The sequence below is a fragment of the Dendrobates tinctorius genome, unplaced genomic scaffold (assembly GCF_039654945.1).
Source record: "Dendrobates tinctorius isolate UK_male_01 unplaced genomic scaffold, ASM3965494v1 ptg000005l, whole genome shotgun sequence".
NCBI lineage: Eukaryota > Metazoa > Chordata > Amphibia > Anura > Dendrobatidae > Dendrobates > Dendrobates tinctorius.
In genome coordinates, this window is record NW_027361673.1 from 26113755 (window position 1) to 26140570 (window position 26816).

Below are 26816 nucleotides of genomic sequence, written 5' to 3' on the forward strand. Positions count from 1 at the left end.
TGATCCCCTCTCTCTCCCGGAGAGAGAGGCCATTTCTCAATACATCAGGGAGAATCTGGCAAGAGGATTCATTAGGAAGTCAGTGTCACCAGCGGGGGCGGGATTCTTCTTCGTCCAGAAGAAGAGTGGGGAACTACGTCCTTGCATCAATTACAGGGGTCTTAACGTCATCACCGTTAAGAATAAGTATCCTCTACCCCTGATATCGGAGCTGTTTGATAGGCTACGGGGAGCGAGAGTGTTTACCAAACTTGATCTGTGGGGGGCTTACATCCTGATTTGCATCCGTGATGGGGACAAATGGAAGACGCCATTTAACACCAGAGACGGGCACTATGAATATCTGGTGATGCCCTTCGGGCTCTGTAGTGCCCCAGCCGTCTTCCAAGACTTTGTGAACAATATCTTCCGGGATATGCTTACCACCTCGGTTGTAGTCTATCTGGATGATATTCTCATCTACTCTCCAGATATTGACTCTCACCAGAGAGATGTTTGCAAAGTTCTGGAGGTGGATGCCTCTTCCGTCGGTGCTGGAGCGGTCCTGTTCCAGAAGGACTCGCAAGGTCGGAAACACCCATGCTTCTTCTTCTCCAAGACCTTCACACCGGCGGAGAGGAATTAATCCATTGGGGACAGGGAGTTGCTAGCAATGAAGTTGGCCTTTTCAGAGTGGAGACACCTCCTGGAGGGGGCTAGCCACCCTTTCCAGGTGTTCACCGACCACAAGAATTTGGTCTATTTACTAACAGCCCAGCGGCTGAATTCTCGCCAGGCCAGATGGTCCTTGTTCTTCTCCCATTTCCACTTCACCCTGCATTTTCTCTCCGGGGAGAAGAACAACCGGGCCGATACTCTCTCCCGCTCCGTGGTGTCATCGGAGGAGGAGCCTCGGCTGATAGTCACGTCTGAGAGCCTGAGGACCGTACCCTCGCCCTCGAATCTGTACCTCCGGGCAAGACTTTTGTCCCTGCCCATCTGCGACCAGAGGTCCTCTCTTGGGCTCATTTGACCAGCAGGTTGGACATTTTGGGACCAAACGGACCTCTGAGCTTCTGGCGAGGACGTACTGGTGGCCGCATATGGCCCGTGACGTCAGGGACTATATACGGGCGTGCGTCTCTTGTGCCTAGAATCGCCCCTCTTGGCAGTGGCCCGCTGGGTTACTCTACCCTCTGCCGGTTGCTGACAGGCCATGGGAGATGGTCGGTATGGACTTTGTGGTGGGTCTGCCCAAGTCCAGTGGCAGCATCGTCATTTGGGTGGTCACCGATCATTTCTCCAAGATGGTGCATCTGGTACCACTCTCTCGGCTACCTTCGGCACGGGGCCTGGCAGCGTTGTTTATTAAACATGTTTTCCGCCTGCACGGCATGCCGGATAAGATTGTCAGCGACCGGGGTCCTCAGTTTGCGTCTCGGTTCTGGAGAGAGCTCTGTTCTCTGCTCTGCATAGAGCTAAATCTCTCCTCGGCCTATCATCCAGAGACGAACGGGTTGGTTGAGAGAGCCAACCAGACCCTGGTGACATATCTGCGACATTTTGTTTCGGCCAGGCAGGATGATTGGCCACCTTTGCTGCCGTGGGCGGAGTTCGCCTTGAACAACGCTGTGGCCGACTCCACCGGTCAGACCGGTCAGTCCCCATTCCTCTTAAATTACGGCCAGCATCCGCGCGTCCCCATGCCCGTGTCGTCCACTGACTCTAGGGTGGCAGACTAGGCGGTGGAGGCACGTGCCATTTGGGATCGCACGCAAGATGCTATCCGGGCCTCCAAGGAGAGAATGAGGTCCTCCGCTGACACTCGCCGGCGTCCGGCTCTGACCTTCGCTCCTGGCGACTTAGTGTGGCTCTCCGCTCGAAACATCAGGCTGCGGGTGGAATCCGCTAAGTTTGCACCGCGCTATATTGCCCCTTTCAAGGTCCTCGAGCAGATCAACCCTGTGGTCTACCGCCTGGCTCTTCCACCACACTTGGCTATCTCGGACACATTTCATGTGTCTCTCCTTAAGCTAGTGCACATGTCCCGGTTTTCTGAGCCATCTGCCGGGACATCAGACCTGTCGTCAGATGAGTTTGAGGTCAATACCATCGTGGGATGCAAGATGATGCGGGGCAAAAAGTTTTACTTGGTGGATTGGAAGGGTCATGGTCCAGAGGCTCGGACCTGGGAGACGGTGGAGAACATCCATGCTCCTCTTCTCATTGCGGAATTTGAGCGGAGTGAGGCTCAGAGAAGGGGGCCCTAGGAGGGGGGGGGTTAATGTTAGGCATCAGATTTCTGTCGCTGCACAGCGAGAATCCCGAGCCTTACTTCCAGCGGTCTCCCATTCCTCTCCAGCCACAGAGGAGGTTGCTCAGCAAACTCGTCGGTCCAGGCGCTCTGCCCAGACCAGCTCCGCGGGTTTGCTTGCTGCTGCCTTGCGCTAGGATAGACTGTATTTACAGGCTATGTGAAGTGAGTGATGTATGCACATATGAATGTCTCTGGAGAATGACTCATTAAGAAACCCCTACCCTTGGTACGCATGTGTTGTGCAGCCTAGCCACTAGCACCCAGGCTTAGGTGTAGGTAGGACAGAGGTTGAGTCAGGCATCAGTCCTCACCAGGGACTCGACACGCCTCAGTACACGTGCTCCACTTCATAGCCAGCGTCTATAGCGGCGCTCGCGGCAGCGACGCCGCGCGCTCAGTGGGCCTAGAGGGACTCTAACCCCGTGTCCTCGGGGTAGAATTCTGTGGCCGTACACTGTGCGCTCTTTTTGCCGGGCTCTGTGAGCTAAACAGGCTCCGGCATCTACGTTTAGCGGTTGTGCGACTCTGCATTAACAGAGTTCGCACCTGTTCACATTGGGTGACGTAACCCACGTGTGACTGTTTTTATGCCGCTCTATTCTTCCGCCATTACCTAGCAGCAGTGTACCACCTCTGCACGGTGGACCCCGGGCTGCGAATGCACCTACTATTATTTTATAATTTGGTGCGTTCCCCCAGCCCTAACACATAGTCTACCACGGTGAGGATGTATTGCTTTCCAGAGCTGCTGGAGATGGTCAGCGGGCCCACAATGTCCACCGCGATTCTCTGGAAAGGCTCCTCTATCACTGGCAAAGGGATAAGGGGAGCCTTAAGAGCAGGCCCCGCCTTACCCACTCTGACAGGTGGCACAGGAGCGGCAGTAGTTTGTTACATCTGTCCCCATCTTGTGCCAATAGAGGTGTTGAGACAGCCGTGCCTTAGTTTTTCTGACCCCCAAGTGTCCAGCGAGCGGAATCTCATGGGTACTCCGCAACAACTCAGTTCTGAACTGATATGGGATGACCAGCTGTCTTTCCCTCAACCACTCCTTTTGGGATTCTCTGGGTACTGTCTTCCTCGTTCCCAGAATACCCTCTCCTTATCAGTCCTGGAAGTGGGCATCTCGGCGAGGTGACTCAATTTCTCCAGGCTCGCATCTGAGTGTAGAGCAGCCTGGAACTCCTGGCTGGAGGCAGCCAGAAGTGACATCAGGGTTCCTTCCTCACTGGGACCCTCTGGACCTGCTCTGGGTTCGCCTCTGATTCAGTCTCTCCTGTAGCGGGAGGGTCCAGAAGGCAGGGCGCTACCTGCAATCCGAGCACTCTGTGTGTGACAGCGGCTATGTATGCTGTCTCCCCGGGGATTTCTACAGACCCACCAGCCGGCACTGCTATGGGCTCTACCTCCCCATCCACCCCCAACACTTCAGGAGCAGTGCTACTTATGGGCCAGTTACCTTCCTCGGTGGCACTGGTCAGTTGCATGGCATCACCTTCCTCACGGTTCCCATGCACCTCCCCATTTCCTTGAGCACCGTTGCCTGCTCCTGCTATGGGTTCCTCAGCCATCTCACTCTGCAGAGCGACGGGGCTGAGCACTTCGGTACCTGTGGATACATCTACCATTTCAAAGAAATGGTTAACAGGTTCAGTCGGCACAGATACATCATCATCAGCATCATTTCTAGGAAAAGAATTTATCAGAGACATTATTACTCAATAAAGCGTTGCCAGGTAACACATTAAGTTTCCCATCATCATCATTTTTAGCATTACTCTTATGATCAGATTGGGGAGGGGGTGTCAGGGACGTAGTATGCAACCATCTTCCCCAAATCAGTCCCCAATAAAACATCAGTGGGCAGGTTATCGGACACTCCCACTTCCCTCCCCCCGCTCCCAGCACCCCAATCAAGAAAAACCCGGGCCACTGGCAAGGGACAGCGGACACCCCCAATCCCGGTGACAGTCAGGGTTTTCCCCCTCAAACTCTTCAGGGGCCGCAAGTCCAGGATAGATGAGGGTTCGTTCAGCCCCGGTGTCCTTGAGGCCTGTAGCAAAACGGGCCCCCACCTGGACGTTGAACGTTGTCATCAATCCTCCCAACCACACCTCCCACTAAAGGAACAGAGGTGTTGGGCCCAGAGGCCTTGGCTGGGGGGGGGTTCTTCTGCCTTTCCGGACAGGTGGCACTGATATGACCAATCCGACTGCAGTTGTAACACTTGCGATTGTCAGTAGTAGGCCTGGTGTTGGCAACAGGGACAGGGCCTCTGGAGGGACGGCTGGCAGGGGACTGGGGTTGGTTGCAGGCATACCCCCTCTCCAGCTGGCGGTGACTGGCCTCCGTGTCTCTGGCTTCCGGTTGGCCTCATAGTTGTCGGCGCTCTGCGTGGCTTTGTCCGCATTCATTGGTTCTCGGTCCAGGATGAACTGTTGGACCTCAGCTGGGCAAAGTTGAAGGAACTGGTCTTTGATCATCAGGTCCTTCAGTAGGTCAAAGGTATCAACTGACTGTCCACGGATCCACTGGTCAAAGTGGGTCTGGAGTCCTTGCACCACATCGCTATAACTATGGTGTGGGCCACATTGGAAGTTCTGGAACTTCTTTTGGTACCCCTCAGGGGTCAGCCGGTATTTGGTGATCAGGGCCTGCTTGATGGCATCATAGTAGTCATCTTCTTCTGGCAGGAGAGAAGCTAACACCTCCAGGGCTTTGCCTTTTAGCCCTGGGGTCAAATACCTGGCCCATTGGTCCTTATGCAGCCGGTACTGTCTGCAGGCTATCTCAAAGGCCCGCAGAAACGTGTCCAAGTCCCCGTCCTTCTCCATCATAGGAAATTGCTCTGGCTGGGGTTTCAGACTCTGGGCACTGTGGGGTTCACTGCTCCGTGCTGCGGAGGGCATTTCCCTCAGCCGGGCCAGCTGCAGTTCATGGGCTCGATGAGCTTGGGCCTCCGCTTGGCGCTCAGCTCTCTCTTGAGCTTGCTGGATCAGCTGCAGATGTCCAACATGGTCTTCGGCAGGGTGCTGCTGTAGGGCAATTTGCAGATAGCGGTCCATGACTTCCTGGCTGCCGGTCTGGCCGACCTGCACCAGCTGGACCATCGGCACTGGTGCTACCTCCTGCGCCCTGGCTCTCATCCCATTGCACTAGAGTCGCGACCAACTGAGCTTTGGTCTGGTCGGTGTTGTCAATCTGGTTTGCCCTGCACAGGGCCCTCAGGGCGTCCTTATTAAGCTGCTTATAATGGGATTCTCCCCGCGTAGCCATGGTTGCCAAATAAAAGAGAATAGAAAAACAAGGAGAAGGGAGGGGATACTCACACGTACGCACAATTGTCTCAGGACTAGTAAACACTGAGTCTGTTCTCCAAAACCTATGATGCAGGATCCCTGCAGGAACCATGCAGGCTTTTAGTGAGAGGAATGACTGCTCAAACCAGGTCACTAATGCTCTGTGATTATCCCACCGCTGCCACCAATGTCACGATCCCGCCGCTGACACAGTATGTCACGGACGGAGGGACGCGACGCACTGCCGACACACGGCTATCACATGCACAGGGGGGCTTATCTTAGTGATCCCACCGCTGTTACAATGTGATAAAAACAGCAAGCTAGTCTTGCCCTAACAATTTATCGCAGGGGGGTTATTTTAGGTGTCCCACCACTAACTATTTCATGAACTGCGGATATTTATGTGTATCCCACTTTTCAGTTCTGCTTTGGAACTCGCAGCTCTCTGGCGCCCCCCTTACCCTCAGGTCAGTGAGGGAACTACACCTAGGATAATTGGTCGCTGGCCGACTGCTTCAATGAGGTCTGTCCACCCGGCACGCTCCAGTGAGGGAATTATAAATGCTCTGGCCGCAGCCACCCAATTAGCTTATAAAATCGCTTCTATTACTCTCAGCAGTGCCCAGGACCCAGACCACACTTCGCCGCCACCAGCTCCAGATTTCTCTGATTAAGTTATACTTATACCTATAATGTTATACTTATACCTATAAGTTAAACTTAATAGAGGGGTTCGAAGCCAACCCAATTCAGTAGCGTAATTATCTTAAAGGCACGTAAATTCGTTTTTAGAGCCTGGAGACAGAGCTAATAAGTTTTATAGTTTATTCCCAAAAAGGCGGGCAATGTTTACAGAGATAAAAGATTTTATGAAGTTGAAATATTCGATATGTACAATGAAAATATAAAATAAACGGGATTAACAAAACAGAGATTAACACTTACATTTGCTTAGATGGACTTAGGATAACCATGCGGGGAGGCGGGGCCAGACATCTCCCTGCATCTGGGATCCTAGCAGCACGGGATCTCCAGCAAGAATGACCTCCCAACTGAATGAGTGTACACTATAGTCCTGGGTCCTGACATCATAAAAGGGGCGGTCTGGTGATGCTGCTCCCCCTGCTCTTGGAGTTAGAATCTGACTACTGAACTTATTATAGCTATATCTCGCAGAGGGTACCTCGTATAAACACACAAGTAGTATCATTTTCTTTAGCCTGTCGAAGGGCAAAACCAAACAGGCAGTAATTATGTCACACCGTTTAGGAGAAATCGATTTCTCGGATTCCGTCGGGGCTAGTCCTTAGCAAGAACCACCGTAGTGAAGCTGGATTGGAGCACGTCCGTTTCATTTTAGTGTCGCGAACGAGGTCCGAGCTATGGCTTCGCTTATACCTCCCATGCCTGAATTCACCGCATGGTAGAGAACAAAGAACATTCTTTCCACTTAGCTAATTAACATTCCTTAGCTGGGGAGAGGGGAATGTTGGCACAGGAAGTGCCTAGTGTCCTGTTAGAGATGCAGGCACAGATCTGCAGTGTGTGCGAGCTGTGGGTGAGGAAGGGGGGGGTCGCAGCTGTGTGACAGGCAGAAGTCTCATCTGTAGTGTAATGCTCAGGGAACCTTATGTCATATCGTACAGTATCATTACAGCATTAAAATGCAATAGCGAGCGATCAAAGATCGTATCTACACCAAAACTGAATCTTTAAAAACGATAGCTCGGCGTGCAAAAATAAGCCCACACCCAACCCAAGATGCTGAAAAATGGAGACGCTATGGGTCTCGGAAAATTACTCAATCTTTTCTTTTCACCACTTAAATATAAAACAATCTATACATGTTTGGTGTCTACAAACTCGTAATGACCTGGAGAATCATAACGGCAGGTCAGTTTTAACATTTGGTGAACATGGTAAATAAAAAAAAAAAAATAGTTGTGGGATTTTGCAATTTCACCACACTTGGAATATTTTTCCTGTTATCCAGTACACTTTATGGGAAAACCAATGGTATTGTTCAAAAGTACAACTCGTCCCGCAAAAAAACAAGCCCTCACATGGCCATATTGATAGAAAAATAGAAAGTTATGGCTCTGGGAAGAAGGGGAGCAAAAAACAAACGCAAAAATGAAAATGGGCTGCGGTGTGAAGGGGTTAATCTGTCACTACCATTTGTCAGTTGTACAGTAATAAGTGCAAAATTCACAATTATGTTACATTTCAGTGAATACTTTTCCGTACACATCATACAATTAGGGCCACATATATTTGGACAGAGACAAAATTTTTCTAATTTTGGTTCTAGACATTACCACAATGAATTTTAAACCAAACAATTCAGATGCAGTTGAAGTTCAGACTTTTAGCTTTCATTTGAGGGTATCCACATTAAAATTGGATGAAGGGTTTAGGAGTTTCAGCTCCTTAACATGTGCCACCCTGTTTTTAAAGGGACCAAAAGTAATTGGACAATTGACTCCAAGGCTATTTCATGGACAGGTGTGGGCAATCCCTTCGTTATGTCATTCTCAATTAAGCAGAAAAAAGGCCTGGAGTTGATTTGAGGTGTGGTGCTTGCATTTGGAAGGTTTTGCTGTGAAGGAAACATTCGGTCAAAGGAGCTCTCCATGCAGGTGAAACAAGCCATCTTTAAGCTCCAAAAACAGAAAAAACCCATCCGAGAAATTGCTACAACATTAGGAGTGGCAAAATCTACAGTTTGGTACATCCTGAGAAAGAAAGCACTGGTGAACTCATCAATGCAAAGAGACCTGGGTGCCCACGGAAGACAACAGTGGTGGATGATTGCAGAATAGTCTCCATGGTGAAGAGAAACCACTTCACAACAGCCAACCAAGTGAACAACACTCTCCAGGAGGTAGGCGTATCAATATCCAAATCTACCATAAAGAGAAGACTGCATGAAAGTAAATACAGAGGGTTCACTGCACGGTGCAAGCCACTCATAAGCATCAAGAATAAAAAGACTAGACTGGTCTTTGCTAAAAAAAAAAAAACATCTAAATAAGCCAGCACAGTTCTGGAAGAACATTCTTTGGACAGATGAAACCAAGATCAACCTCTACCAGAATGATGGAAAGAGAAAAGTATGGCAAAGGCGTGGTACAGCTCATGATCCAAAGCATACCACATCATCTGTAAAACTCGGCGGAGGCAGCGTGATGGCTTGGGCATGCATGGCTGCCAGTGGCACTGGGTCACTAGTGTATTGATGATGTGACACAGGACAGAAGCAGCCGAATGAATTCGGAGGTATTCAGAGCCATACTGTGTGCTCAGATCCAGCCAAATGCAGCCAAACTGATTGGTCGTCATTTCATACTACAGATGGACAATGACACTAAACATAAAGCCAAAGCAACCCAGGAGTTTATTAAAGCAAAGAAGTGGAATATTCTTGAATGGCCAAGTCAGTCACCTGATCTCAACCCAACTGAGCATGCATTTCACTTATTAAAGACTAAACTTCAGACAAAGGCCCACAAACAAACAGCAACTGAAAACCACCACAGTGAAGGCCTGGCAGAGCTACAAAAAGGAGGAAACACAGCGTCTGGTGATGTCCATGAGTTCAAGACTTCAGGCAGTCATTGCCAACAAAGGGTTTTCAGCCAAGTACTAGAAATGAACATTTTATTTACAATTATTTAATCTGTCCAATTACTTTTGGTCCCTTTAAAACAGGGTGGCACATGTTAAGGATCTGAAACTCCTAAACCCTTTATCCAATTTTAATGTGGATACCCTCAAATGAAAGCTGAAAGTCTGAACTTCAACTGCATCTGAATTGTTTTGTTTAAAATTCATTGTGGTAATGTCTAGAACTAAAATTAGAAAAATGTGGTCTCTGTCCAAATATATATGGACATAACTGTATTATCAACTACTAAAGCATAAAAGAATTTAAACAAAAAGTTCGCAGGACTATAGACATTATGCGACCTTAAATATTAAAAATATTTTTAATGAAAACATCCTTCCAGATTCTGAATCCAGTGTACTTTTTTCACATCCTTTGCAATGATATCATTTAGACATCTTGGAAATGTCCTTGAAAAGTCTGTATGGAGGCTTTAGTGGGCCAATGATTGTCACAGGCAATAGTTTCAGTACAGCAGTTGCAATCTACTAATATAGATTTATCTTGTTATTACCGCTATAGAATTTTATAGAAAATAGTCATATTGCGGTTGTTCCGTTTAGCTTTTCCAGTTCCAAGGAATACATAAGTCTCCATCTTGCAGCACAGAGTAGTAATGAGATACACAGAGATGCATCCCCACCAAGTTGGGCAGAGGTTCCTCAATCAGTCGTCGACAACAGCTGATCATCTGCTCGCATGATACACTGGGCTCCTTATACAGTCTACTTAGCAATGCACTGTCTTTGCATGCGTTGGTTAATTCTTGTTCTTTGATTTTCAGCCTATTTAAATTGATGAACAAAATAAAACATTATTTCGAGGCTTCAAGAAAACCAATCTATTTACTATGGTGCAGTAAGTTAAAATAGGACAATTGTACACCGGAAGTAAAACAGGTTTATTTTTCACATAAACGTGTTTTCACTCATATGCAGATATTTGTATCTGCTTGTGCCTTCTTATGATAAGGAAAAACAGTACAGATTAATAGGTTATTTTAGACAATAAATTAGAAAAAAATGACTTCAATCCAGAAAATCCAATAAGTCAGTATTGACCATACATAGCACGAACTGTAAGGCGTATAGCTAACCACAGCAAAACTGTCCAGAAACTGTGGTGGCTCAGGCTTTATGATAAATTTGATGCTTCATATTCAGACACTTTTCCTTAGGCTGGGGTCACACATGCGAGACACTCAGACGAGTCTCTCATCTTAATACCCGCCACCTGCTGCCGGCACTCAGGAGTGGAGAGTGCTGCTGCATAGAAATACATGCAGTCGCACGCTCCGGTCCCGAGTGCCGGCGGCAGTGTCGGGTATTAAGATGAGAGACTCGTCTGAGTGTCTCGCATGTGTGAACCTGGCATTATGCAACATCTAGGTAGGCTTACTTTACGCCAATATTTTGTTCCACAATTCTGGAGGACATTGGTAGATTTTCAGACACTCCATTTTACTGTAAATCATGACCCTTGTAACTACCCCACACTTCACTTTGTCTGACTAAAAAAAGGGGTAAAGAGTCAAAAATACATAATTATGTTTTAGCACAGGGCGCGTATAACACTTTTTTGGAGCAAATTTAGACAGTATTTTGCCATATTTGTAGTATATCTCATGGTTCATTTTCTTACTAGATTTATTATACTGGACATTAACAAAGGCTTGAACTTCGTGTTCTAGTGATCTGTGGGGGTCCAAAGAGTGGTGTCCCCAGTAATCAGACATTCATCCCATATCCAGTGTTAACTGTCCATTGTGGTATAACTCTATTAGGAACAAACACCCCAATAGTGTAAAATATAGGAGCACTGATAAGTAACTCAAGAGTTAAGACCTACAAGTGTATGACCAGCATGAAAAGGAACCTGTTCCCTCCAGAAATGCTATTTATCTACAGACATAGTGGTAAACTGCAAGTAAATAGCATTGAAATCATGTTAGGCTGGTTTACTGAAGCAGCGGGTACAGGGAGGAAATTAACCCCTTTACCCCCCAAGGGTGGTTTGCATGTTAATGACCAGGCCAATTTTTACAATTCTGACCACTGTCCCTTTATGAGGTAATAACTCTGGAACGCTTGCCTGGATCCCGGCGATTCTGACACTGTTTTCTCGTGACATATTGTACTTCATGTTAGTGGTAAAATTTCATTGATATAACTTGTGCTTATTTGTGAAAAAAAAACGGAAATTTGGCAAAAATTTTGAAAATTTTGCAATTTTTCAACTTTGAATTTTCATGCCCTTAAATCACACACACATGGAACACAAAATACTTAATAAGTAACATTTCCCACATGCTTACCTTACATCAGCACAATTTTGGAACCAAAATTTTTTATTTGTTAGGAAATTATAAGGGTTAAAATTTGACAAGCAATTTCTCATTTACAACACCATTTTCTTTCAGGGACCACATCACACTTAAAGTCACTTTGAGGGGTCTATATGATAATCCCCAAAAGTGACACCATTCTAAAAACTGCACCCCCCAAGGTGCTCAAAACCACATTCAAGAAGTTTATTAACCCTTCATGTGCTTCACAGGATTTTTTTCTCGGACACCATGTTGCGTTTGGAAAGCCCCTGATGTACCAAAACAGCGGAAACCCCCCACAAATGACACCATTTTGGAAACTAGATCCCCCAAGGAACTTATCTAGATGTGTGGTGAGCACTTTGAACCCCCCAGTGTTTCACAGAAGTTTATAATACCCGGGCGTGAAAATAAAAAAATCGTATTTTTTCCACAAACATGATCATTTAGTCCCCAATTTTTTATTTTCCCAAGGGTACCAAGAGAAATTGGACCCCAAAAGTTTTTGTCCTGAGTATGCTGATACTCCACATGTGGCAGAAAACTACTGTATGGGCACATGTCAGGGCTCGGAACGGAAGTAGTGACGTTTTGGAATGCAGACTTTGATGGAATGGTCTGCGGGTGTCATGTTGCCTATGGAGAGCCCCTGATGTGCCTAAACAGTGGAAACCCCCCATAAATGAAACCATTTTGGAAACTAGACCCCCCAGGGAACTTATCTAGATGTGTGGTGAGAACTTTGAACCCCCAAGGGCTGCACAGAAGTTTATAACGTACAGCTGTAAAATTAAAAAATCATATTTTTTCCACAAACATGATCTTTTAGTCCCCAATTTTTCTTATTTTCCCAAGGGTAACAGCAGAAATTGTACCCCAAAAGTTGTTGTCCAATTTGTCCTGAGTACGCCGATACCCCATATGTGGGAGAAAACTACTGTATGGGCACACGGGGCTCGGAAGGGAAGTAGTGACGTTTTGGAATGCAGACTGATGGAATGGGGTGTCATGTCACGTTTGGAGAGCCCCTAATGTGCCTAAACAGTGGAAACCCCCAACAAGTGACCCCATTTTGGAAACTAGACCCCTCAGGGAACTTATCTAGATGTGTGGTGAGCACTTTGAACCCCCAAGTGCTTCAAAGAAGTTTATAACGCTTGGACGTGAAAATAAAAAAATCATTTTTTCCACAAGAATGATCTTTTAGTCCCAAATTCTTTTATTTTCCCAAGGGTAACAGGAGAAATTGGACCCCAAAAGTTATTGTGCAATTTGTCCTGAGTAGGCTGATACCCCATATGTGGGGGTAAACCACTGTGGGCGCATGGCAGAGCTTGGAAGGGAAGGAGCACCATTTGACTTTTTCAGCGCGGAATTGGCTGGAATTGAGATCAGACGCCATGTCACGTTTGGAGAGCAACTTGATGTGCCTGAACAGTGGAAACCCCCCAATTCTAACTCCAACCCAAACCCCAACACACCCCTAACCCTAATCCCAACCCTAACACTAACCCTAGCCCTAATGGGAAAATGGAAATAAATACATTTTTTTAAATTTTAATATTTTCCCTAAGGGGGTGATAAAGGGTGTTTGATTTACTATTTATAGCGGGTTTTTATATTTGGCAGCTGTCACACGCTATTTTGCAAAAAATAGTTTTTGCATCATCACATTTTAAGAGCTATAGTTTTTCCATATTTTGACCCAAAGAGTCATGTGAGATCTTATTTTTTGCAGGACAAGTTGATGTTTTTATTGGTACCATTTTGGGCACATGACATTTTTTGATCGCTTTTTATTCCAATTTTTGGGATGCAGATTGAAGAAAAACCAGCAATTCACGAATTTCTTTTTTTTTGGGGGGGGGGGGGCGTTTACACCGTTCCGCGTGTGGTAAAATTGATGAGGCGGTTTTATTCTTCGGGTCAGTACGATTACAGCGATACCTCATTTATATCATTTTTTATGTTTTAGCGCCTTTATACAATAAAACCTATTTTATATGAAAAATAATTATTTTTGCATAGCTTTATTCTGCGAGCTATAACTTTTTTTGTTGCTGATGATGCTGTATGGCGGCTCGTTTTTTTGCGGGACAAGATGACGTTTTCAGCGGTACCACTTTTATTTATATCCGTCTTTTTGATCATGTGTTATTGCACTTTTCGTTCGGCTGTATGATGATAAAGCATTGTTTTTTGCTTTTTTTTTTTGAAGAGGTTCACTAAAGGTGTTACCTAGTTGGACAGTTTTATAGGGAGGGTCGTTACAGACGCGGTGATACTAAATATGTGTACTTTTATTTTTTTTCATTTACAAAAAAGAATTAGGGAATATTTTAAAAAAAATTTATTTAGGAATTTGTAAAAAATTATTTTTACACGTGTGTTTTTTTTTACTTTATTATATTGTCCCAGTGTGGGACATTACTGTATAAAGTCAGATCGCTGATCTGACACTTTGCAAAGCATTGTGTCATCAGATCAGCGATCTGACAGGCAGTGGCAGGTGGCTTCTCAGTGCCTGCTGAGAGCAAGCACTGAGAAGCCACCTCCCTGCGGGACCTGGAAGGCCCCCGCGACCATCTTGGATCCAGGAGCCTGCAGGGAGGAGGCCCTTGGAACAACGCGAGCACATCGCGTTTTTCTGAGGGTCTCAGGGAAGCACGCAGGTAGCCCCCTCCCTGTACAATTCTTCCCTATGCTCCGGTACACGTTTGATTGCAGTGTGCCGGGGGTTAATGTGTCGGAACGGTCCGGGACCGCACCTGGCACATAGTGCCGTGTGTCAGCTGTGATAATCAGCTGACACCCGGCCACGATCAGCTGCGCTTCCCCGTAAGCGCAGCTGATCGCTATGATGTACTATCCCGTTCACGGTCATATGGGCCCAGGGCACCTGGACGGGATAGTACATCAGATGTCAGGAAGGGGTTAAGTTATATTCTCCCTGCAGCCACTTGTTTCCAGTCATTGTGATGGTGCAGGGAGCAGTTACAGCCACCACTCACTACAAAGTCAGTGTGCTGTAATCAATCACTCCCTGTCACACCGATTGACAGCCTGTTTTGCACATGTGCTGCAGAGCACGCTGTCAAAGTGCCAGGGAGAGATTAAAGCACAGTGCTGTCGGTGAGCAGTGACTAACAGCTTCCTCCCTGATGACTGGAGAAGAGCAGCTGCAGGGAAGCATATCAATTCATTCTCTCCCTGTAGCCACTGCTTTAGTAAATCAGCAAGACATGATTTAAATGTTATTTACCTTGAGATTGCAGCACTGGGGTCCTGGGTTCAAGTCCAACCAAGGACAACATCTGCAAGGAGTTTGTGTGTTCTCCACCGTGTTTGCGTGGGTTTCCTTCAGGTTCCATCCCATAATCCAATGACATACAGATAGGGAATTTAGATTGTGAGCCGCAATGGGGACAGTGCAGATAATGTCTGTAAAGCGCTGTGGAATTAATGGCGCTATATAAGTGATACAGGAAAGAGATATATTTTTGTACCATGTTAGCCAGTAGATAGAAGAATATTTAGAATTGAGAGTCCTCAGTGGTTGATACCTTTTAATGGCTAACTGAAAAGATGGTAACACATTGCAAGCTTTCGAGACTACTCAGGTCTCTTCATCAGGTTAGACTAATACAAAATCTGAAGAATCACATATTTATACACAAGACAGCACAGAAATAACACAATAGCTAAGACAAGTGATGTGAAGCGGAATAGTCATTAAGGGAGAGATAAGCATAAATACTGGAACAGTTCATAGATAAGCAGTGTGAAGCTTTTATTGCCCTTTGATTGCGTCTGTCTGGTTCTGTGTTGTGATGACCCCAGAAGGTCTGAAGAGCAAATTAATTGATGTAAAAAGACATAAATCCATGAGACACACTCATTCCTGCACTGAATGTGTGGAAAGTTTTCATAAATTTGTACTCCGAGATTCTTCTCTCTCTCGGAGACTTGAAGTTACCTTTTAATACAGGTCATGCTATGAACAGGGATACAAAAATGTTTTGCCACAGGTAGATCCATTCTTTTTTCTCTTATTGTGTGGAGATGAGAATTCATCCTTGTTCTCAGTTTTTGCCCTGTCTCCCCCACATACAGACCCCCAGGTGGACATTTAGTACAAATAATTAAGTACACCACATTAGATGTGATGCAGCTGAAAGTACCTGGGATCTTGTAGTCCTGATGTGAGTTGGGGTTCTTTATCTTGTCCGTGGTCATTATAAATGGACAGGTTTTACATTTTTTCTGGTTGCAAGGAAAGGTTCCTGCAGCTGTTGGAGAGGACAGGGAGCTTCTGACAATGATGCTTCTTAATATTTGGGGGCTGCCTAAAACACAGCAGTGGGGTTCTGGAAATATGGATTGTAATCGGGCATCTTTTTGCAGTAAAGGTTCCAATATTTATGCTTATCCCTCTCCCATAATGACTATTCCGCTTCACATCACTTGTCTTAGCTATTGGGTTATTTCTTTGCTGTGTTGTGCATAAATATGTGATTCTTCAGATGTTGTATTATTAGTCTATGCCTGATGAATAGACCTGAGTAGTCTCGAAAGCTTGCAAATTGTTACCATCTTTTCAGTTAGCCATTAAAAGGTATCAACTACTGAGGACTGTCAATTCTGAATATTCTGCTATATAAGTGAGCATAATAAATAATATTCTACAGGTGAATAGCGTTTTTTGGAGGAGACAGGTTCCCTTTGAATAATGCATCCTACAGAAACAATACATCTGCTTGTGAAATGTCAAGAAGGAAACAAAGAAAAGACACATTCTAGCTCATTATCACTTACTCTTCTCTTCTCTTTAACTTTTCTCTTGCTTTTGGAGCATGAGCCAGAAGAAACCATTGTAGAGATGGTGGGTCACACGCAGCTGGTATGATGAAATGTCCCATCTCATGTAAACGTGGCACATAATGATCACTGTATATTACCGGAAAATACAATAGGTTTAGAACAGCAGCCTAATTTTAATGTCTTTCTAGCAGTGTTTTTATTTTGCTTTGTTTTAAACATCTTTTTATTGTTTTAACAAAAGGATGAAACAATACATGCGACTAGCAAGATCAAGCAACATTATTTACATGAGTTACCAGTCCGGCGTTGCTGTACATATATTAACATCATAAGCAATAACACTTGAAGTACCCAATCTTTTAACAGGTCAGACAATGTGTATCCAAGTTTTCATATTTGAAATCTTGAGTCAAAGGGAAAGACCTTGACATAGAGCGCAGGTAGAAATGTGCATACCAGTCGCAACGTAGTACAAGTCTTAAAACTAAGGGGGAAAAACAACAGTTAGGTAGAAAGGAAGGAAAGAGGAAGGGGGGGATGTTAAAGGATGGAGAAGGAATTCTAGTCAGGGGGGATGTCCAGTCGTTAGATGTTGTGCCCTGTCAATCTGGATAGTCAACTGGCGTTGCTTCATGCATAATTGGTCTTAGGGCAAACTAATCTTGCTTACTTAGAGTTTAGCAGATTTAAGTATTCGTCTGTTTCTCTATAGAGTGTCCAGGGCGCCCAGGTCAAACCGAATCTAACTAGCTTGAATGACGTGCTAGCTATTATTTCTTCTATGTGGTATATCTGATTTACCTTGTGGTGTAACCATTCTGACAGGGTGGGGCTGTTCTGTGATAGACAATTCAAGGGGATGAGCATTTTAGCTGCTGCCAACAGATATGTAAGAAGCTTTTTGTATTTTTATTGTGCAATATCACTTGACCAGTTTAGAAATATCAATTTCAAAGATGGGGGGTTTGGCAGCTGGCAAAGTTTTTTCGTAATTTTATGTACCTTACTCCAGGAAGGTTTTGTCGCATTGCCACCATATGTGCAAAAATTATCCCCTCTCACCGATACATCTCCAGCAATTAGAGGAAGCATCAGGCTGCCAAATCTGCCTTGTGTCAGGGGTGGTATACCACCTGGTAAGGATCTTGTAAGAGTTTTCTTGAACTCTCACACAGCCAGAAGGGCCATGCGAGTTTTTATATATCTTTTCCACCTCCCAATCCCTCAATTCCACCCCCAGGTCTCTTTCCCATTTCAATATAAACGCCCATTTAGCAGAGGTTGAGCGAGCTAGGAGCATCTGGTAGAGTTTACCCAGCACACCCCTTGGTTTATTCCTCTGGGTCAGCATCTTTCCAAAGCCTGTCAACTCTCTATATGGTAGTCCTGATTGTAAGTATGATCTGATCGCACTTTTGAGCCTGTTGTAATGAAGAAAGTTAATGTGGTAATGTGGGAATTTAGTTTGTAGATCTTGCAGAGAGAGGATTACACCATCTTCTATGAAAGCATCTAGACTTTCGTTTATTTTATGTAGAGAGTCTGTGTCCTTAATTAAAGGGCGGTCTAGATATAGGCCAGGCAGGTCTCTTACTTTTATTACCGGTGACGGAAGCGGCATTAGTGAGGAGGAAAATCTGGTCCAAGTCTTAATTAAATTTCTTGTTATTGCGTTTGGGGAAAAAGCTCACATTGTGGGACCTGTAGACGTGTGGAGAATAGCAGAGATTGGTACTGTTAATGACTCGTTTGCAATCCCTGTCCATAGTTTGTGGTTACTATCTCTCACCCAATCAATTAGCAGTGACAGAGTCGCTGCCGCGTGGTATTTTTGTGGGTCTGGGATTCCCATGCCTCCTTTATGTTTAGGTAGGGACAGTGTATTATAGCTTATTCTCGGTTTTAAGCCCCCCCATATATACTTCCCAAAAAGAGATCTGAAATTTTGGATGAACGTGTCTGGGACTTTAATAGGTAGCATTCTAGATATATAACTGTATTTGGGTAAAATGATCCCTTTAATGAGGTTCTTTCGTCCTATCCAGGATACATAGGGCGCTCTCCACGACTTAATAGTTTCTAAAGTATTATCAAGAAGGGGAACGAAGTTGAGTGAGAAAAAGGGAGTTCCAATATGGGCTTAGTTTTATACCTAGGTATTTAATATATTTAGAGTTCCATTTTATTGGGAATTTAGCTTTCAAATTTCGGATTGTTGTGTGCCGTATATTTATCCCCATCGCCTCAGATTTCTCTAGATTAATCTTAAAATTTGATAGCTCTCCGAATGCCTCGAACCTTTCCAATACCACCGGAATTTCTTTCTCAGGGTCTGATAGTAGTAATAGAAGATCGTCTGCGAACGCCGCTACAACATGTGAGGAGTCTGAGATCTCTAGCAGTGTTTTTAGATAGTGTAAATGGATGTGAAATGAAAACAAAAAAAAACAAATTATGAAAATAAGTACTATCATAGCTTGGCATAACTGAAAATGTTCGATGGTCTCCTTTGTCACACATCCAGTCTTTTTATTTATAATCTCAACACATAAAATGTGCTCTGGTTAAAGCACGATTAACCCCATTACCCCAAAGCCTTGTTTTCACCTTCCTGACCAGGTGATTTTTACAATTCTGACCAGTGTCATTTTATGAGGTTATAACTCTGGAACGCTTCAATGGATCCCAATGATTCTGAGACTGTTTTCTTGTGATAACTATACTTCATGTTAGTGGTAAAATTTATTTGATATGACTTGCGTTGTTTTGTGAAAAAAATGGAAATGTGGCAATTTTCAAACTTTTAATTTTAATACCTTTAAATCAGAGTCCTATCACACAAAATGATTGATAAACAACATTTCCCACATGTCTACTTTACATCAGCACAATTTTTGAAACATAATTTTTGTTTGTTAGGAAGGTAGAAGGGTTAAAAGTTGACCAGCGATTTCTCATTTTTACAACAAAATTTGCAAAACCATTTTTTTTAGGGACCACCTCACATTTGAAGTGACTTTTAGGGGCCTATATGACAGAAAATACCGAAAAGTGACAACATTCTTAAAACTGCACCCCTCAAGGTGTGCAAAACCACATTCAAGAAGTTTATTAAGCCTTCAGGTGCTTAACAGGAATTTTTGGAATGTGAAAGAAAAAAATAAACAGACCATAGAACTTGTTTTGCAATTTCTCCTGAGCATGCCAATACCCCATATGTGAGGAAAAACTACTGTTTGGGCGCATGGCAGGACTCGGAAGGGAAGGAGCGCCATTTCACTATTTGAATGTAAAATTTGCTGGAATAATTAGCGGATGCCATGTTGCATTTGGAGAGCCCCTGATCTGCCTTAACAGTGGAAACCCCCAAACAAGTGACACCATTTTGGAAACTAGACCTCTTAGAGAACTTATCTAGATGTGTATTGAGCACATTGAACCCACAGGTGCTTCACAGAAGAATATAACGTAGAGCCGTGAAAATAGAATTAAAAAAAAAAAACCACATTTTTACCAAATAAATGTTTTTTAGCTCCAAATTTTGCATTTTTGTAAGGTTAACAGGAGAACTTGCTCCATACAATTTGTTGTGCAATTTCTCCTGCGTGTGCAGATACCCAATATGTGTACTTTTATTGTTTTTTTTTTTATTTAAATAAATGTATTTATTGGAAAGATATTTAATTCTTTTTTTTTTCTTTATCTGGGGATATTTTTAATATATCAAAAACAAAAATCATAGACTTTAAAAATGTTCAATATGTTTTAAAGATTACAAGCTATATCAGAAGTTTACAATCAATGCTGATATTCCTTAAAATATTACATGTTTTAATGGAACTGTGTCACACTAAAATGCATAGTCCACAAGACACAATTTAGGGGATCTTTTACTGAGGGCGTTTACTTTTTAAATTCTGCTTGAATGATAATGGTGAAGAAAAAATATCATTATTTCTTTCTAATCCCTCCCAATTATGCAAATAATGTACTGAAAGTGTATTAAAATACTTACTTGTTTCAGTCTTCCCTGATTTCTAACTCCGGCCGTCTTCTGGCCCACATGACTGCTCTCCAGCTTCGCTGGCTCATACTATGAGGGGCGATATTGTTTTTCCAGTGTAAGTGTGCGAGATTCAGCATGAGGAACCATAGACTTAGAGCTCATGCAGATGGTCCATGGATCTTATTCCAGCCCACAATGCATGGACTGGCCGCAGCTCTTTCAACTCGAGCGTGACAGCCGCAGCCAGTCCGTGGTGCATTGTGGGCTGTGCTTGGACTGACTTTCACAGAAGTCTGGATGAGCTCTTTCGCTCGGTGTGTGCTAGCGGGTCTGATTTCAGTTCACATGGGCCAGAGTGGTGCTGGTAACCAGCAAAGACAGCAATATATAAATATTTAATACACTTACCTCGTATACATTATTCGGATGGATTGGGGGGAGACGGGGAATTGATGAAGCATTTACTTTACTTTGTGTTACAAGAACCAATATCCTAAATAAGTTAAATAAAAAGAAGAGGTCTTTAATAAATAACAGCACATTATACAATGGATTGGATTTGCCAGTGTGGAGATCCCTAGTTTGGTGGGAAGCACAGAAATCTGCAGTTACAGGTTCACTCTTCCAATCTTGCTGCATATTTGGGCATATTCAAATAATGTGACTTTTTAAATTATTTTTATAAATTTATAGCGATTATCTAGCATCTGAATAAAAATAAAACGAAACCAGCAAAATAAAAAAACAAAACATTTTTTCCCCAACAATCCACCAGATCTTTGCTTATATTGTCCTGCATGCAATCAGCGTTATTGCTTGTGTGCCGAGCGGTGATGTCAGTAAAGCATGGTACCTGACCGCCAAGTCACATTCTCTGCAGCGAATCAGCATTAAGTCACAGGAGAAAAGATGATATCACTAGGGTTTCACTTTTTGTTTTGTAACGTATAGTTTTGTGTCACTTTTATAACATATCTGGTTCCAATAACTCTTAGGCCTCTTTCACACTTCCGTTTTTTCTTGTCAGTTAAAATCCGCCAAAATGGCGGAAAGCGGATCCGTTTGTAACTGATGCAAACGGATGCCACCGGACCGTTTTTTGAGAGAGAGACAGAGAGAGAGAGAGAGAAAGAGAAAAAAATGGCGGATCCGTTTTTTTCAAAAACTGGCGTATTTTGACTGATGGTCAAAAATGGAAGTGTGAAAGAGGCCTTAATCACTGCTGTATGAATTGCAGCCACTTGAAAAAGCAGCATATTATACCAGCTGTCACTTACTTTTCTAGTATCATCTGCAGTCCACGTAAACTGCGAGGGTGAATGGGCACTCTTCTATTTAGCAGCTTTTTGCAGAACGCATCAAGGACTGAGTAATATTCCTCCATGGTCAACAATGGTTGCAGTTCCTCAATGTGAACTATATCTATTCCCCCAAGGAGGTGGCTAATCCGATCCTGTAGCTGCAGCAACTTTCTTTGAAGTACATAGTAGCTGGGTAACCTTTCAAAAAGCTTGAAAAAAAAAACCAAAAAAAAAACAACATAAAATAAATGTGATAGCACATTGTTTGCAAATTACATACTGCATACATTTTTAGCTTTAATATAAGACTTGATCATCTGATATCCAACCATTTTCAGTATTGGTGTTGACATGTTTAAAATGAAGCCTTTCATCTTTCTTAGGCTGGTTTCACACTAGCGTTTTATCGTGCGCTATCGGGCGCATGCACAATGTTCTCCTATCTCTAACATGGCGGGCGCAATGTTTAGCGATTGCACGCACTCATCAGCATTTGCGTGTGCTGCGCATTTTCCAGGTGTGCATCCATATGCGCCATACGCTACATGTTGCATTTTTTGCTCCGCCCAACATCGTTAAAAAATCGCACGGGCACGGTATGCGCAAAAAAAATAGCATTACAGTCTATGGGGTCGCTGACGTGCGCTTGGATGTGCGCATGTCAGCGCTTTTTGCGTGCACGCGATTTGCGTAAACAATGTCTAGACACTTGTTTAAACCTCCCCCTAAACAAGCAACATTGCTTGGAAGGAGTGTAGATAAAAAAAGGTGTCTTCAGGGCCACACCACTACAGCCTTGAAGATAAGAGCAGCTACAGACAGCAAGAGAAGAGCAGCTACAGACAGCCTTGAATAGACCAGACAAGAGCCTTGGATTCAAGCTTCAGCAGCCAAAATGTGCGTATTCTTCAACATAATGTCTGTGTCCTGTAAAATTTATTATGTACTAATGTTTTTTTTGTTTAAATTTTAGCATGTCTTCTTCTGAATCGGCCTATTCGCCATCCCAGGAAGAACTAGCCCAAGCAGATCGTGAGGTGAGGATCTTGCTGCCTTTGGGTAAGTATAACTGCTGCATCTAGAAATGTGTTATAATTTTTTTTCTTTACAGACATCGGACACGGCAAGTGAAGGCGAAGAGCAGGAGCAGCCTGAGCGGGAGCAGCCTAGCCAAGTCGCGACGAGGAGACACAATGTAAGTATATACTCTTTCAATGTTCCTTTGTTTGTATTTTTTTTCTGTCTTTCTTTTCATCTTCTATCTTGCTTCTTCTCTGTTTCTTTTTCTATCTTTTTCATTCTCCCAAATTTCCAAGATTATAATTTTTTTGGTTTGTTCTAGGTTCCACAACGGGATGAAGAAGACATGTACATCGACAACGAGCACCTGATTCGCCTTGTTGAGGAGCGTATCCCGTTGTGGGACAGCCGTGACCAGCAGTACAAAGACACAGTAGTGGCCCGGCAGCTCTGGAATGAGGTGGCCGCAGCGATGATGGATGGCTGGGACAGCGCCTCTCCCACTTCAAAAAAGGCGTTCAGTAAGTATAAAGCTGCTCTGTGATGCTGCATTGACTCTTGGTCCTGATGGTACAGGTGTGTTTGTTGCAAGATATATTCTTGCATCAAACACACCAGTGTCCTCTTGATCAACAGTCATTGCTTTGTGTATTGGACTGCTGGATTGATTCTGTTTTTACTCTTGCTCCTGAAGGTACTGGTGTGTTTGGTGCAAGATATATTCTTACATCAAACACACCAGTGCCCTCTGGATCAACAGTCATTGCTTTGTGTATTGGACTGCTGGATTGATTCTGTTTATACTCTTGCTCCTGAAGGTACTGGTGTGTTTGGTGCAAGATATATTCTTGCATCAAACACACCAGTGTCCTCTGGATCCACAGTCATTGCTTTGTGTATTGGACTGCTGGATTGATTCTGTTTTTACTCTTGCTCCTGAAGGTACTGGTGTGTAAGGTTTAACTGTCATTCAAGGTTGGGGACACTCGCTTGGCAGCGAAATGATCAGATCCGGCACGGGTTTTCCATAAAACGATAACACAGTCCATTCGGTTTATTCAGGCATCATAAACCATCAACAGCAACATAAAGTTCATATAAACAGCATAGCGTCCATGACAGAGCTTCACTCTGTTTATCCTGTGGTCACACAGGTTGTGCAATGTCCAGCACACAGGCTCTCGAGCCTCAGTTATATCCCCTGTCAGGGTTACCTCATGGCTGCTTCTCCATGCAGAAGCTCATTCCATCTCCCTGGGAACTCTCACACACTTGCAGCCATTAAACACAGCATCCACATGTGCTGTTAGGAAGGTAGCCACACGAGACCTTCCATATGGACCAATCGGGTCCAAGCATTCACCCGTGCTGTTAGGAAGGTAGCCACACGAGACCTTCCATATGGACCAATCGGGTCCAAGCATTCACCCATGTGACCTACCCTGGCCACCTTATATGGTCTGTAGCCACGCCCACCGGATCACATGGCTATGACCTCATCACAGGTCCTTCACTCACACACACACTGTCTTTACTATAGGTGTTTTTAGACACACCCCTAGGTGGATTTGTAGGTAGCTCTCCCTAACACAATGGCACGAAAGATCATCTCTGCTGATCAGCCCATAATCAAGCCTTCATCCCAAGGCCACCCACCTTGAGATACATTACGATCATTCAGCATCCTACTCCTATCAGGACACTGGAAATGCTTATACGCCTGTTCTGGGACACCCACACAGCGCCCCCTAGCGGACACAGTAATCACTACACCACAGGTGCAAGATATATTCTTGCATCAAACACACCAGTGCCCTCTGGATCAACAGTCATTGCTTTGTGTATTGGACTGCTGGATTGATTCTGTTTTTACTCTTGCTCCTGAAGGTACTGGTGTGTTTGGTGCAAGATATATTCTTGCATCAAACACACCAGTGCCCTCTGGATCAACAGTCATTGCTTTGTGTATTGGACTGCTGGATTGATTCTGTTTTCACTCTTGGTCCTGAAGGTACAGGTGTGCTTGTTGCAAGATATATTCTTGCATCAAACACACCAGTGCCCTCTGGATCAACACTGATTGCTTTGTGTATTTAACTGCTGTCTTGATTCTGTTTTCACTCTTGGTCTTGAAGGTACTGGTGTGTTTGTTGCAACATATAATCTTGCAGGAGACACACGAGTATCCTCATGATCACCAGTGATTGCTTTGTGTATTGGACTGCTGTATTGAATCTGGTTTTATTCTTGCTCTTGAAGGTACTGGTGTGTTTGTTGAAAGATATAATCTTGCAGGAGACACACGAGTGTCCTCATGATTAACAGTGATTGCTTTTTTGTATTGGACTGCTGTCTTGATTCTGTTTTCACTCTTGGTCTTGAAGGTACTGGTGTGCTTGTTGCAAGATATATTCTTGCATCAAACACACCAGTGCCCTCTGGATCAACAGTGATTGCTTTGTGTATTGGACTGCTGTATTGAATCTGGTTTTATTCTTGCTCTTGAAAGTACTGGTGTGATTTTGCTGCAAGATATAATCTTGCAGGAAACACACCTGTACCATCAGGATCAAGTGACTGCTTTGTGTACTGGACTGCTGCATTGAATCTGGCTTTACTCTTGCTCCTGATGGTACTGGTGTGTTTGTTGCAAGATATATTCTTGCATCAAACACACCAGTGCCCTCTGGATCAACACTGATTGCTTTGTGTATTGGACTGTTGTATTGAATCTGGTTTTATTCTTGCTCCTGATGGTACAGGTGTGTTTGTTGCACGATATATTCTGGCAAGAAACACACCTGTACCATCAGGATCAACAGTGACTGCTTTTTGTCTAGAATTATTTTGTGATGCCGCATTGACTGTTTGGAAAGTTCACTCAGGTTTGTGTGCTGATAATGATGTTGGTATCAGTGCATTGCATAACATTTTTTCTTTGTTTTTCCAACAGTGAACAAAATCCACACACGTTGGCGCTCGATGAAGGACTGCTTCAACACTGATGTTCGTGCTGAGGGAGAGGTTCGCAGTGGTTCAGCGGCAAGGACCAGAAGAAAATATCGTTATTATCGCGAGTTAACGTTCCTGAGACCGGTACTTGCCAGCAGAGCGTAAGTATAATTTTTTTTTTTAAACCCCTTAATCCCATGTGACGTACTATCCCGTCAATGTGCCCTGGGACTTAATTCCCAGGGACGGGATAGTACGTCACAGCGATCAGCGGCGCCCACGTGGTGAGCGCCGCTGATCGCGGCCGGGTGTCAACTAATTATCACAGCTGACACACGGCACAATGTGTCAGGGGCGGTCACGGACCGCCCCCGACACGTTAACCCCTTGCACACCGCGATCAAACAGGATCGCGGTGTACCAGGGGTTAAAGGGAAGCATCGGCAGGGAGGGGTCTCCCTCTGTGCTTCCCTGAGCCACCCACCGCAGCGCAATGTGCAGTACTGCTGCGGGGGTCTCTTTCCCTACAGGTCCCCGGATCCAAGATGGCGACGGGGGCCTGTAGGGAGCGGACTTCCTCAGTGCCTGCAAAGCGCAGGCATGAGGAAGTCTGCGTCTATGCCTGTGACAGATCGCTGATCTGTCACAGTGATCTGTCACAGTGATCTGTGATGTGACAGATCAGCGATCTGTCACAGGACAGTGATGTCCCCCCCGGGACAACCTAATAAAGTTAAAAAAAAAAAAAAAGGTACAAAATTTTTTAAAAAAAAAAATATTCCCCAATAAATTCATTTTTTGGAAAGAAAAAAAGAAAGAAACAATAGAAGTACACATATTTGGTATCACCGCGTCCGTAGCGACCTGCCCTATAAAACTGTCCCATTAGTTAACCCCTTTAGCGAACCCCTTAAAAAATAAAAAACGAAGCAAAAAATAATGATTTATTATCATACCGCCAAACAAAAAGTGCAATAACGCGCAACCAAAAAGACGCATATAAATATCCATGGTACCGCTGAAAACGTCATCTTGTCCCGCAAAAAATGAGCCGCCATACAGCATCATCAGCGAAAAAATAAAAAAAAGTTATAGCTCGCAGAATAAAGCGATGCAAAAATAATT

The 26816-nt window shown here is 44.3% G+C and overlaps 1 protein-coding gene across 3 annotated transcripts in view; it reads right to left on the reverse strand.

Moving 5' to 3' along the window:
- Positions 1–9568: 9568 nt before the first annotated feature.
- The window catches only part of TCAIM (T cell activation inhibitor, mitochondrial), a 96395-nt gene continuing 79147 nt past the window's right edge, over positions 9569–26816 (reverse strand). For 2 of the 3 annotated variants that reach the window (XM_073568882.1, XM_073568873.1), the window contains exons 9-11: positions 21696–21928; positions 16407–16538; positions 9569–10050 (exon numbers count right to left, since the gene is read on the reverse strand). In XM_073568882.1, coding sequence (XP_073424983.1) covers positions 9825–10050; positions 16407–16538; positions 21696–21928 — 591 coding nt within the window. In that variant the 3' untranslated portion in view covers positions 9569–9824. Of the gene's footprint in view, positions 10051–14853; positions 15043–16406; positions 16539–21695; positions 21929–26816 lie in introns of all 3 variants that reach the window. The other variant, XR_012230965.1, reaches the window with a different exon arrangement.